Genomic DNA, 13,790 nt, shown 5'->3' on the forward strand with positions numbered 1-13,790 from the left:
AAAGTGTAATGTTTACTTCATGTTTACGAAGTCTCAATTTAAGTGAGTATCACAGGAGCATTCTCATCATCTGGATCATAATCGTTTATTGAGAATACTTCCGTCATATTTTCATCAACTATAGGTGCTTTTGTTTGGAAATTTAAACCGAAACGTTCAGCATTGAGAGCAAGAATATTTTCCCATATTTGTAATATATGCTGGGTTTGTTGATCACCTTTGTGCCATAAATCGGTCCTAAATGTGTCGTTTGCAAACTTTTCCATTACTTCGATGTAATGTTTAACATCGACTAGAGGATTTATAGTTAAGTAGTCTTCTGGTATTATAGCCAACTGGGCCCTTAATGTTAATAAAAAGTCACCAGTGAATTTTTTATTGCATAATAGAGTGGTCTGGCTCATCAGACATAATTTTAAAAGATTCAACCACTGAACATTAGAACAAGTATTACATATAATTATAAAATTAAGGAAACTCAACTGCAACTCCCCAAGGTAATTTTGCAATGATTCATTGAATAGTTCTTCGAGATACCACGACTTATCCAAATAATTTCTTGTAGTCTGTTCGACAGTTTGGTTCTTACTTCTATTCAATTTGAACTGTACTATAGAGTACAGTAAAAGATTATCTCCATTTTCTTCTATTGAATTGCCCTTCTGGCTAAGCTGATGAGCTAGCGCTAAAAATTCTTCTTTCGATGACATCATTGTGTCAATTTGACCATACCCATTGCACTGAGGCAAAATGGCGGCACTGATCTGCTCATCAATATATCGCGTTAGTGTTTTCCATGACTGTTCGTCTTGGGGGTATTTTAACATGTACAGATATGTGTCGCCCAAGTTTGAAAGTACCTTCGTATAATTTAATCTTTCCAATTCATTATGTTCGTCTATTATCACACACGACTCAGAGTCTTCTTGCCAATATAGTACCAATACATCATTTTCCCTAGCTTCAAACCAAAATCCATAACGAAAACTGGGACCTGTAGCATCAAGCATGCCACTATCTCCTCTTGGCTTGTGGTCATCCATGAAATTGGTTGAATAATGAAACAAATGTATACCTCGTGGTATTAATTTAATGCCTTTCAATAGAGAATTCACATTGAAAAATTGAGTATCTATTCCGATGAGCCAATGATCTATTTCTTTCGGAAGATTATCGAGTATAAGCGTACATTCAGGGGGTTTGCTAACGAAACTATTCATTGGTAAATCAAATTCGATTATTCATAATCAAAATAGGAAAATACTAAGGAAATAAATTATCATTAATTTTACATTTTATTGCAACAATCTCAATTTCGAAGTCAAATTTTGAACGTGATCTACGATAAACCGTATTATTATGGAGTCAAATTATGTCTATGATTAAAGTAAATACGGCCTATATAAAAAAAATATAAAAGAATGCAAAAAGATAAACTTAAGTGATAAGTTCTACACTAGATCTCACCTGTCTATTATCGAAAAGAGTGTCGCTCTCTGAACTCTGTTCATTAAGCTCGCCCATTGTGTGTGAATCGCCCGTATTTTCGAGTATAGCAAATTCAGAATCAATCAACCTGGAAAGGATAAATCTATCCACAAATCCAACCATCATTTGATTCTTCTTAGTAGCACTTGCTCTTATAGTAATATAATTCAAATTAAGTTTCTCGAAGATTTCCAAAACTTCTACAATTGGAGTCAATTCGTTGAGTATTATTGCTGAATCTTCTGTCATCAAGTCCAATTGCAAAAGCAGCGAAGAAGCATAAGATTGCTCATAATGAAGTTGCTGTGATAATATAGTAGTTGGCAAGTTTTCTATTTGAAAGCTTATTATCGCATTGGAGTCCTCAACAATAGAGAGTTTATTCAATAACTCCATCTTGGAGGTGTAGCCTAAATAGACAGGATCCAGATCACTCAGTATTATTGGATATCCCTCATGATTATCTTCGTTTGCTAAAAGAATTAAGGACGAAGCGGTGTATGGTTCAGCAGGCATCAATGAAAGACATTTAGTTCGTGAAACTGGTACCATGATCGATTTCGCAATCATATCTGGAAGTTTTTGCTTCACAGAAGTCACTAATTCGGTAAATTCTACGAGTCCATTACCCTTTCCTTCATTGAAATCGCCTCTGCCGTCACGATACAAATTAAAAGTAGTTTTCAACCATGTATCATAAATGTTATCACTGCAAAGCCAGTCACTCAAAATCTTCAGAGTCATTACCGAAATCATAATAGGAAGAACATAAGTGACTGCTCCAGTTAATTCAAACATAATTACTACGACACACATAGTAAGCTTTGTGATTCCGGTCATGAATGCAGCAGCAGACACAACAGCATACGAAGAAGGTGAAACCAAACACGTTTTGGAAGTGCAAGTGGCAAGCGAGTCCCAGTTGAATTTTTTTTGGAATGCTTGAGATGTAATACCGACCAATCGGCCAAAAGTTGCACCTAACACTAAGGTTGGCATCAATATACCCCCTGGTAGATCGGTTCCAAAAGTATAGGAAGCAAGGAAGAACCCTTGGACCAAAATATAAGAAAGCTTCCAGAACTTAACTATGTCAGAACTATGGCACATAAAATTTATGGAATTAGAGTCCGTGTTATCGTTTGAACAGTCGGTGAACAATATTTTCAAATAAGCAGCTAGGGGTAATTTTGATATTTCAATCGGGAAATTAAGTATTGTGGTCACGATTACCATCAAAATGATTTCCAAAAAGGCACCCGAATTAGCTGAAACCTTAAAAAAGTTACAGAGTGATCTTTGAATTTTAAACCTTATATTTTTTGTTGATATCATTGAATTGAGGGAGATAAACAAAAACCCATAGAGCCCCCCAACAGCACCCATTACAATAAATGGTATCACTTCCATGAATAACCAACTAAAGTTTCCGAACAGAACCAGAAAGAGATCCTGTTCTGAAAAATCTTGTCCTTCAGTGAAAATCTTGAACCCATTGACAACTACGACAGCTATTGTCGCACTAAAAAAAGCATTCCACATTGTTCTGGTGGGAACATAAAAACTTGGAATGCTCTCTAGAACAAATAAGACTCCTCCTATTGGAGAGTTGAATGCTACCGATATTCCAGTTGCTACCGCAGCACTAAGTAACTCTCTTCGCACAGCTTCATTATCATATGTCTTACCCAAAATTACGAAGTAAACGATGTTTTGAATACAACAAGAAACGTGTACAAAAGGTCCTTCCTTTCCTAACCAAACTCCAGAACTCACAACTACTATCAACCCTATAATTTTATACAACAATGTTCTTACGCCCAAATATTCGGAAATATTATAATTCAAACCAGAAACAATTAGCTTGATTTCAGGTATCCCTGACTGCTTGACAAGCGGTTCTTTTTTGATTGTTATGAATGCAGCGACTAGAATGCAAAGAAGGGCAAACAAAAGATAAACGGGAAAGTTAATGAAAATATTAGAAAAGATTCCCTTCTTACCTATTAGAATTTCGGACCAATTGTACCATCCTTCGACAGGGCATGTCAGATAAGGGTCTAAAAGTGACCACTTGTTTAATTTACTAAAACATAAACCCTTTTTAACATCATTTAACCAAACAGAAACAAGATCGATGAAGGAAGTGACATAACCGACTACGATAGACAGCAAAACAATTGCTGTCCACTTATGTGTAATAAATTTAGATCCTTTTGGCACATTGAAAGTTTCCAGTATCCAATCGATGTACGTATTATTTTCATATCTCTTCTTCACTATAGTATTACCTATTACCTGATCTTTATGACTAGTTCGCTTCGTATAATGTAAAGTTGGGATGTCCTCATTTGAGAAATGCAATTCTGTATTTTTATTGGAGAAAAATGAATCCATTGGTTTTGCGTTCCTAGCCAAATCTCATATATTTCTCTTTATCTATGAATATTTAATTGAAGTTGATATTAGCATTTTGTGTCACTGTTTCGTCAAATATTGAGAATTGGTTCAAAGTAGCGATATATGAATATGCACTGAAAACAACTTAAGAAACATTGAGGGAGAACGCCATCAGAGATGTCATTTTTAGGAAGCAGTGCATCCACGGGGACCACAAGTGCTTCGAATGGACAAGAATTGCTCAATGATATAACTGTCAATTATCCTCCAGAAGACTCAATATCAGACTTGTCATTTTCGCCTCAGCAGGATTTACTTGCTGCCGCAAGCTGGGATAAAAAAGTTCGAATCTATGAAATTGATCCGAATTCAGGTAATAACCAAGGAAGGGCTTTATATGACCATGAAGGTCCTGTATTGTCTGCAAGATGGTCATCTGATGGAACTAAAGTTGTGAGTGGTTCAGCAGATAAACAAGTGAAAATATTTGATCTTCAATCACAACAGGCACAACAAATTGGCGTACATGATGCTCCTGTGAAGGCAGTTAGATATGTAGAATGTGGTCCAACCAACACTCCAGTAGTGGTTTCTGGATCTTGGGATAAAACGTTAAAGTATTGGGATATGAGAGCTCCTCAACCTATCTCTGTTTTGAATTTGCCTGAAAGAGTTTATTGCATGGATTCTAGTCAAAAGCTTCTCGTTGTGGGATGTGCCGAAAGACATATAAGCATTATAGACTTGAACAACCCTCAACAAATTTTCAAGAACACGATGTCACCTTTGAAATGGCAAACCAGATCTATATCTTGCTATCCACAAGGAAATGGATTCGCCATTGGTTCTATTGAGGGTCGTTGTGCGATACAGTACATTGACGAGGCTGAACAGAATAAATTTGGATTTTCTTTTAGGTGCCACCGTAAAACACCTACGGGAACAACTGCTACATCAGGACTTAGAACATCCTCTAGCACAGAATCACAGATATATGCAGTGAACGCCATTTCATTCCACCCAATATATGGAACATTCAGTACAGCGGGTTCCGATGGTACTTTCTGTTTCTGGGACAAAGATGCAAGACAAAGACTCAAAACTTTCCCATCTGTTAATGCTACTATTCCCACCACATGCTTCAATAAAACAGGTACTATTTTTGCTTATGCTATGAGCTATGACTGGTCTCAAGGCTACCAGGTAAATCGACCGGATTATCCTAATCAAATCAAATTACACGCAACTAAAGATGAGGAGATAAAACAAAAAAAGAAACGATAATGACTTTCTTATAAAAGTTGAATCTGTATAAATAAGGCTATATAATTAAATAACTTATCTCACATAGTCAATTCTTTCTGTAAGTAAAAGTTTTAATCATAGTGAATTCTTCATACTGAGGTAAAAGGGTTCGTAGTGGAATGTGGAAAAAATAAACCACTGCTGCGAACTTTCGAGGAAGAGATGATAGCATTTATAAGAAGAGTTTTTTTAACCTTTATCCAGACTAGAAGGAAAAGCTGAAAAGGGTGGTGAGATTTGTAGATCACGGCATATCACCATAATGGAATATCCCAAAAGAGAGCTAATGGAGGTGCTGTTTGCAGATCAGCTTGAATTTGTTGGAAAAGCTTTGATAGACATGAGACAGAATCCGATAAGCAACCAAATTCTGAGCCAACAAAACAAATCTCATTCATATGGAGCCGGTAATTTATATCCTGAAGAAATACAAAGCTGGGGAAGTAAAACTGTCTACAATAACATCAATAGTCATCAGTTTGAGAATGTGAAAGCGGCTGGCTACAATAATTTGTCAACTACACCCCAAGTATTGTCAAGCTCTGTCCCGCCGAAGAAATCATCGTCACCGTCAGTTATTCTGTCGAGGCCGGAAGCATCTGATTTTTTTGACCCATTCAACCATACGCAGCAGAATAATTTCAGTACATCTACGAGTTCTGTTTTGTCTCGCCTTAATAGCTACCATCCTCCCACAATTTGGGACGATAGTAAAAAATCTCACAACAGGCTCGCAGGTGGCGCTACAGTCTGGGGTTGAGCCAGTATTTCTTTTATCGGTTTCAAAAGTAGTATTTTTATTTTCAGTTTACTTTAGTTGGCTCTCTGTGGTTTTGTGATGTCTACCATGGTACTTTTTCAAATGTCCAGATTTTGTTGTTTTCATTTTGTTTTCTGATTTTCATTTACTTGTGATATTCTTATGGATTAGTTTACTTCACCGACAGGTTCTGAGTCATCCTTTGTGTGGTATATCAAAAGTTAATGTACCTGTCACGAATATGTTTTATATATTTAGATTAATAAAAATTAATATCGGTTTCCGTCACATACTTCCATATTAGGAAGTCGACACACCCCCTCTCACATCGCCATTTACATTCAATCCGCTCTTCTCAGAGGGATAATCTTTAAGGATAGTTAAATAAATTTGAATTGTATCAATTTGTCAAGTAGCTAGTATCAGAAACTGTATTTTGGTTTCGTTGGTCAGTATTGACAATTTGATTTCTTTGATAAAGATAGTGGCATTTCTATCGCACAGGCGGTATTTTTGTCTAGTCGAAAAACCATATTACACTTCAAGTGGAAAATAATTCGAAGAATTCTAAAGAAGTAGCTGTGATTTGAATTTTTCTACAGACTCATCTGATATATTGAATTGGTAAGATATAGCTCTCAGATTGCTCTATGAAGAAGTATGAGCCATCATAATACACCACATTTATACAGTAAGAGAACGCCAGTTTCTTCGCAAGGTGATGGCTTCAATGGGATGAATGCAGGAAATGGACTGATGCCGAAGCCATTAATGGATTCATCTACTAGTATATTGGATTCACTGGCAACGAACGCTAAGCAGTTGCTTAACGCATATGTTTATGACTTTTTAGTGAAAAACCGATTGTCGCAATCTGCTAGAATGTTTGCCAATGAGGCAGATGTACCATATTTACAAAACTCATCCTCTAAATCCAAAAATTCACCTCAAATGAACAATCCAAGGGCTACCCATAATCCGAGTAATCTACAATTTCAAAAAGATAATAATCTTCCTATGGCCTCTGTCGCTATGGATGCACCACAGGGTTTTTTGTACGAGTGGTGGCAGGTTTTTTGGGATGTTTTTCAGGCCAAAAATAGTCAAGAGTCATCTAATCAAGCCTTCCAATATTATCAGCTACAGATACTCAAGCAAAGACAGTTGCAAGAGATGAGAGGAATCAATACTTCAGGTATAAGCGTTCCGAATGGTCAGTTTATGGTTCAACCTCATCAGCAACAACAGCAACAACGTATAATCAATCAAGGACAACCTCAAGCAATTGATCCACAGCAGCAGCAGCAGCAGCAGAATCAAGCCCAAAGTCAAGTCCAAGGACAACCTCAATCTATTGATCCACAACAACAACAACAACAACAAGCACAGCATCAAGCCCAAAGTCAACCTCAACCTCAAGCTCATCAACAACTGCAACCACAGCAACAACAGCAGCAGCAGCAGCAGCAACCACAACCGCAGCAACAGATGATGCCCAATATGGGACCAGGCAACGGGTTCAATTTACAGCAGCAAATGTTTCTTTCGCAGCAAGTTCCCCAACAGCCGCAAAATAGGATACAGCAGCATGCGCAAACCCAAATGAACAACTTGAGACAACAGGCACAGCAAGTTCATCAGGATAATAATGGAAATACTACGTCAGCAAATCAACGGCTAAACCAAGTTCCTGTTCTGCAACAGCAACAAGCGATTGGTGGAATGAGCCCATTTCAACCTCAATTCGGTAATCCTTCAGCGAACAACTTTGCACAATCACAACAACCTCAAGGCGTGAAGATGAACCATAACAACAAAACGGCTCCGAGCGATCAAATTATTATCAACTCGAATAGCAATTTCAATAGCAATAGTAATTCCGGAAATTCTAACAACAGCTCCAATATTAATAATGCTAATAACAATATGAATAATAATGGAAAGATGGTTCCCAATAACAGTGGAACGGCTCGAAATATGAACGCTCTTCAAGATTATCAGATGCAGTTGATGCTTTTGGAAAAGCAGAATAAAAAAAGGCTAGACATTGCTAGGAAAACAAGTGGAGATCAGCCAGGCTCACTAGACTCAGGTATGTTTCCTCCACACACACAACAAATCCAGCTGAAGCAATCGCCAGCAGCTATTAGTAATTCACCAATTATTAATTCAAAGCCTTCTCCCTCAATACTGAATAATAAAAAGAAGAAGGAGCCTCCCGCAAAACGAGGGAGAAAAGTAAGTGGTGCTGGAAACACATTGAATGGATTGAATAATGTTCAGGCGAATAATCAGGGCCTTCAAATGGAATACTCTACACCTTTGACTCCCGCGTCGGAAACTACTAGCGATCCCCTTTCGAAAAGAAAGAGAAAGAATGCTAGCCTGACAGAGTCTCCTAAAAAGCAAGCAAATAAGGGTTCAAACACACACAGTGCAGGTAAAAAAGAGCAAGCGATCAAGGAAGAGCCAGCCAAGTTGGGCGGAGGTGATTCTTTAGGCACTTCATCGACAATGACAACGCTCCCAGATTCTAACGGGGATAACATTTTTCAGGTTGAGATATTGGGAGGTTCTAATAGCGAGTCAAGTACTTTCTTCGGACCAAACGGCCAACCAAATACAGGTTTAGATGAGATCGATTTTGATTTTAATCAATTTTTAGAAGGAAATGGCGAACCTGCTCTTAGTGAGGGTATGAGTGGGTTTAACTGGGGTGGAGTTGATGCCATTGAAAATGTTGAATCGATGAAGAAACTTTAATTAAATCATTAGACAGAGGAACATTGTACAGTTTTCAGTTCAACTTTTACTAGCTGATCAAGCTGGTAGCTATCCATTTTTTTCAAGTGTCATTATTTAATCTTGTTCTTTTATGTCCTCGCTACCCCTGACGCTATGCTTTTGTTATAATTAAACTATCTCAAAGTAATTCCAGCTAATTTTTCGGAGAATTACTAACCAAAAGTATATATTATATTCTATCTAAACTATTGGTATTATGATAACTAACGTAGTGCTATTCTTGCTTTTTAGCTTGCAATTCATCATCAGATTCTGGGTCTAACCATGCGGACTTATTAGTCCAAACACCTAATAAAACTACAGAATTCAAAGTAACCAAAAGGCCAGAGCTAATGGTATTAGGAGGATAAACATTCCAGCAATATTCGTGAATTATCCAAATACCTAGGCCAATTACTATGTTCCAATTCGTCATATAGATTAAAAAAGGTAGCTGCCAGCAGTACCAAGACAAAAACTGGTAATGCAAGGATCTTGAAAACAATACCCCAATTAGATTACAAGTACTCATGATTAACAATATCAATTTGGGCCCTGTTTTATAATTTATAAACGAGTTTCGAGGCGAAATTGTCAGGTATGGTTTAAAAAAGTCTTTAATTAGCTGGATTAACAGTTTCTTAGTGATCTTGGAGTTAGTATACCTGGTGCAGAAAAACACAATTAAAACAACAAAATGCAATGCGAGTAGCGCTTTTGCAAATAAGTCACTAGAAAAGATATCCTCTCCTAAGAAGTTCCAATTTACAGACCACTTAAATAGAAATTTTCTTTTGAAATTGAATGCTTGGGAGAAATAGTTATTTCTGATTGCAATTGCTTCCTCATCATTATACAATGGTAAAATGAACTTCCAGCCAACAAGCAATTGAACTATTGGAATGACAAGTAAAGCCAGGCAAAACTTTAGGACATTCTCACCCATTAAAAAGTAAAGAACGACTAAGAAAGCTGGAAAATACAAAAGAGCATTCATCTTGATGGATATCGCAATACTATAGAGATCTGCCGCAAGGATAGCTAACCAAAACGAGATCGTTGAGCTAGACGAATACCAATATGAAGCTTGCTGCAACAAGAGGGTTACTCCAATCATACACCAGGTAGTAAAACAATCATTGAAAAGACGCAAAACGTATATCGATATTAACCTCTTACTTGAAATAAGTAAGTACAAAGTCCACGGTGGGATTCCAGGAGCCATCGAGTAAATTACCAACACCATAAGTAAGCTTATAGTAAATAGATATCCAAAGAGTTTTTGGGCAGTATTGATGTATTCTCCCCCATTAGTGAAGTAGTATAGTATTTGGTAAATCTGTACGTGGCCAGCAGGATAAACAATTGGCCCACTATCGCCATAGATTAGGTCATAGTCCAACTCGCCATTATTAATCACTTCAATTTGCTGCATATAAGTGATGTAGTCTATTTCGGTGTAAGGTACCAAGGATGGCACTATCTTACTGATGATTGATCCAACTGTAATTATTATTGGAATCACAATTTTATTGCACAATGGGTCAAATATCAAAGAGTGAATGCCATTATAAATGTCTTTTAAAACATTCAGGACAGTGAACTCAGGAAGGTCCTCAGTATTATCCGTTTCTACCATGTTCTAAGGATTTGTTGTACAAAATAAATCTGGAAAAAAAATCTGATTAAATAATTCATTCTATACCGTCAAGACTGCACGAATCTAATAAATCTAATTTATACAAGTTAAATAATTTACAGTAATAAAATGTGCTTCAGCTTTTTCCTATTGAGTCTTGATAAGTCTCTTTTACGTCTTTTACATTCTCTGGTAATTTCTCCTCTCATGCTCCAAAACCATTTCTCGTAGGGGGCTTCGTCTTCATTGATACCAATTTTAGCCTTATCGTTTTCATTCTCACCAGGAAGAAGTATTTTATCAGTGGCGTTTCCAAAAAGCTGTAGCCTTGACTGGGAAGAAAGGAAAGGTGACTTGAAATGCGGCCAGAACAATTCATGATTCTTAGATGTCTGGTCGAGAACCTCTTCTTTAGCTTTTTTGGATTGAATCTCTTCAATAACCAATTTCTGTTCTTCTAAATCGGGAGATTGCTCATTATCAATATCGTCATCGTTATCAGAGAGGGAAAGCTTGAAGCCTCCAGCGCTTTGAGCAGTATCAGCGGCATTAAACAAAGATCTCAAAGCTTCTGTATTCGACGGGGCTGCATCACTTTTTGAAGCGTTTTCATTTGAGGAGCCCAACTCTGAGTTCATTTCTGGCAGGCTGGCAATTTTATTTCCAGCACTAGGAGGAGGGCTCATTTCTAAATCATTACCTTCATCATTTTCATCATAGTATATGTCTTGAACAGGAGGTGGCGCATTTTTTAGATAATCATCAAGAAGATTTTCGCCTTTAACATCCTCACCATCTTCATCACCTTTGGTCGAATCATCGTTCGAATCTGAATCATGAAAATGAAATTCATCTTCAAAGTCATATCTCATCGCTTGCGTCTTTCCTTTGACATTCAATTCAACCTCATTACTAGTATCATCGATCTCTGCTGGTAAGTCGAATTTATTGTCTCTAAACATGGAAGCCAAAATTGATTTATTTTTCTTCATTTCCTCATCGGGATCACCTTCGTCTTCAGAAAGAGAATCGTTTTCATGATAGCTCAATTGGCTAGAAGGGTTCTGTGTTTTGGCTCTCTCAATAATATGGTTATTACCACTTTTCCACTCACCCTTCTCAAACTGCCAAGTGAGGTCATTCACCGATTTGTTCTTTTCTACGCCCCACAACTTGGTCTTATAACACCTCACTTCTTTTAGTTCGCCGTTTATTAAAATCCTTAAAGTCTGGTGTTTCCTCAAATGTAGATCACTGCGGCAAGTTCTTCGATGTCTCCCTGCTATTAGTTCTGCTCTTCCTGAGAGATTAGAATACTGCTGAGCAAAAGAACTACGCTTAGGCTTCGTCCAAGTCCCATAGGAATTCATGCCTTTTAGAGAATGCGAGGGGGGGTTGCTGCTTTTAGTAGATGCAGATTGACTGTTGTATGTATGAGCAGATTTCGAGTAACCCAAAGAAGTTTCATTGGGAGCTAGATAACTCGAAGTTATTAAGCTTCCCGTGATACTGTTTTGATGATAGTTTGAATCACTTTCCTTTATCCTTTTATTTCTAGTTTCATTAATTTTAGACTTTTCAATTTCTAACGTGCGCTGCTTGCATCTCTGGTAGTCATTCAACACACTATGCTGCAACAGAGGCCTCGAAATATCCAAGGTAAGCCTCAGCCCCATATACTGTATTCCGTTGAAAGCTGATCGTATTTTCTCTAGTTCTTTTGTATTTATTTTCAAAGTAATAAATCCAAAAAAGTGATCTTCAATTGGTTTGGTATGTAGCTCCAAACCTTTCGATATTTCACCAAACTTACCAAGTCTCGTCTCCAATTTCAGAACTTGGGCAGCCAACAGTTTAGAGATATGCCCTATGTGCAACCTTACTTCCTTTCTTTCATCCTCCTTTTCCATGTTTAGTATCTCCTGATTCTTGATAAAAGGACTCTGTTTGGTGAAAAATTAAAAGAAAATTAAATAGTGATGAGATAAAGCTCACGCGAAATGCTTAAGCTTTATAAGCAGTTTTATTTACAGCGCACTTAGTTCATTCTAAAGTAGCTATAGTCTGTATGATGATTTGAAAAGAAAGTAGAAACACAAATCATAGTCGTTTGAGAGATTCTACAATGTCCAGTGTAGGAAAATTGAATGAAGAAATTTATGCTAAATGGAAGTCCATCCATGCTCCTTCGGAATCATCAGATATTTCTGAAGGAACATCATTTAATATATCTGATGATATTCCAAAGATTCAAAATTTGATAGATGATAGCCCAAATAAAGAAGAGCTAGAATTAGAAATAAAAAGAGCAATAATGAAGTATTATTGGAAAGGCTTTTACAAGGCAGTCTTGTCTGACCGATAGTACATAAAAAAAACGAACATAAAGAGAATTTAATTATTGTATGTGATCACTGTATAAAACTTACGTAGATTTCCATAAATCTCTCAATCCCATTATGGACGTGATTGTACCAGCCAAGCCAATATCACCCTCAGTGAAATGCAAAATATCTAAAGAGTTCAAGGCAATAAACATATCTAAGAAGTCCCAGATTAATTTTCTCTTTGCGGCATAAATCTTCTTGCCAACGGCTGTCAAGTCAGTCTTTTCGTTAGCATCTTCCAATTGTTTGTAGCTGATCTTTAAGGTTCTCAATGAATTGATAACACCCGCAATTAAACCAATAAGCCAAAACCTTGAAGAGAGTTTAGGTACGGAGGTGAATTTCTTAGAGTCAATAAGACCTAACATCTTAAACCACGTAATAGAGTCCAATGAAAGATATCCAGCATAAGCTAAATTCCTTATGACAGTAGTACTCAGTAAAACAGGATCCATTAGTTTGTTGTCAAAGGTCTTAGCGGCGGTCTCCAAGTGATTTAATGGCTTCAAAAACCTCATTCCTTTTCTAATGAACGTCACATCTACTTTCAAGTTTTTGAATAACTGTACAATGTCTGTAGAGAATCCTTGTCTTTGCAAATAGTAAGATAAGAATCGAGATAAGTAAGCTACCAATCTAAAGCATTTCTCCCTTTTGGGAGTACTATCCAAAAATTTTATTAACTTAGTTAATGTAGGATGATAAACAACTGCGTCAGCAACCATAGTGTAAGACTTTATCTAGATATTTGCTTTGATCTTATATCGCTACGCCGTGAAGGGGAATATTTTCGTGTTAAAGACGAACTTCTGTCAGAACTAACGATATAAGTAAGCTTTGTAACGCTAATGCGAATTCTGGGGGAAAATTTCTGAAGACCGAGGGCTGTAATATTTGAAGTCACAATAGATCCGTCCACCCATGCATCAGATGAAAATCGATTACGTCTTTCATGGACGTTTTAAGAATCAATACGATTATTACATATAAGTCATCGCTAAATCGTCTCAAACCTCCACTCAAAGCG

At 37.0% G+C, this 13,790-nt stretch overlaps 9 protein-coding genes across 9 annotated transcripts; 4 read left to right on the forward strand and 5 right to left on the reverse strand.

Moving 5' to 3' along the window:
- Positions 1-38: 38 nt before the first annotated feature.
- On the reverse strand, positions 39-1,220 carry PRCAT00003288001 (AAR2 splicing factor family protein; the record flags this gene model as incomplete). The annotated part of the gene is made up of 1 exon (XM_062953202.1): positions 39-1,220. The coding sequence occupies one exon, from the start codon at positions 1,218-1,220 to the stop codon at positions 39-41; it is 1,182 nt and encodes a 393-aa protein (XP_062810028.1).
- Positions 1,221-1,437: 217 nt separating this feature from the next.
- Positions 1,438-3,885, reverse strand: PRCAT00003289001 (uncharacterized protein; the record flags this gene model as incomplete). The annotated part of the gene is made up of 1 exon (XM_062953203.1): positions 1,438-3,885. The coding sequence occupies one exon, from the start codon at positions 3,883-3,885 to the stop codon at positions 1,438-1,440; it is 2,448 nt and encodes an 815-aa protein (XP_062810029.1).
- Positions 3,886-4,065: 180 nt separating this feature from the next.
- Positions 4,066-5,172, forward strand: GLE2 (RNA export factor; the record flags this gene model as incomplete). The annotated part of the gene is made up of 1 exon (XM_062953204.1): positions 4,066-5,172. One exon carries the CDS (start codon positions 4,066-4,068, stop codon positions 5,170-5,172), a length of 1,107 nt encoding a protein of 368 aa, XP_062810030.1.
- A 283-nt stretch (positions 5,173-5,455) lies between these two features.
- Positions 5,456-5,953, forward strand: PRCAT00003291001 (uncharacterized protein; the record flags this gene model as incomplete). The annotated part of the gene is made up of 1 exon (XM_062953205.1): positions 5,456-5,953. The coding sequence occupies one exon, from the start codon at positions 5,456-5,458 to the stop codon at positions 5,951-5,953; it is 498 nt and encodes a 165-aa protein (XP_062810031.1).
- Positions 5,954-6,613: 660 nt separating this feature from the next.
- On the forward strand, positions 6,614-8,716 carry FLO8 (Flo8p; the record flags this gene model as incomplete). Its single annotated transcript, XM_062953206.1, has 1 exon — positions 6,614-8,716. The coding sequence occupies one exon, from the start codon at positions 6,614-6,616 to the stop codon at positions 8,714-8,716; it is 2,103 nt and encodes a 700-aa protein (XP_062810032.1).
- A 256-nt stretch (positions 8,717-8,972) lies between these two features.
- PRCAT00003293001 (dolichyl-P-Man:Man(5)GlcNAc(2)-PP-dolichol alpha-1,3-mannosyltransferase) lies at positions 8,973-10,376 on the reverse strand (the record flags this gene model as incomplete). Its single annotated transcript, XM_062953207.1, has 1 exon — positions 8,973-10,376. The coding sequence occupies one exon, from the start codon at positions 10,374-10,376 to the stop codon at positions 8,973-8,975; it is 1,404 nt and encodes a 467-aa protein (XP_062810033.1).
- A 116-nt stretch (positions 10,377-10,492) lies between these two features.
- NOP8 (Nop8p) lies at positions 10,493-12,286 on the reverse strand (the record flags this gene model as incomplete). The annotated part of the gene is made up of 1 exon (XM_062953208.1): positions 10,493-12,286. The coding sequence occupies one exon, from the start codon at positions 12,284-12,286 to the stop codon at positions 10,493-10,495; it is 1,794 nt and encodes a 597-aa protein (XP_062810034.1).
- A 215-nt stretch (positions 12,287-12,501) lies between these two features.
- Positions 12,502-12,741, forward strand: PRCAT00003295001 (uncharacterized protein; the record flags this gene model as incomplete). Its single annotated transcript, XM_062953209.1, has 1 exon — positions 12,502-12,741. The coding sequence occupies one exon, from the start codon at positions 12,502-12,504 to the stop codon at positions 12,739-12,741; it is 240 nt and encodes a 79-aa protein (XP_062810035.1).
- A 60-nt stretch (positions 12,742-12,801) lies between these two features.
- Positions 12,802-13,488, reverse strand: PEX11 (Pex11p; the record flags this gene model as incomplete). The annotated part of the gene is made up of 1 exon (XM_062953211.1): positions 12,802-13,488. One exon carries the CDS (start codon positions 13,486-13,488, stop codon positions 12,802-12,804), a length of 687 nt encoding a protein of 228 aa, XP_062810036.1.
- Positions 13,489-13,790: the final 302 nt, after the last annotated feature.

This window comes from Priceomyces carsonii (genome assembly GCF_900007245.1).
Source record: "Priceomyces carsonii strain CBS4050 genome assembly, scaffold: Debaryomyces_carsonii_scaffold_3, whole genome shotgun sequence".
Lineage (NCBI taxonomy): Eukaryota > Fungi > Ascomycota > Pichiomycetes > Serinales > Debaryomycetaceae > Priceomyces > Priceomyces carsonii.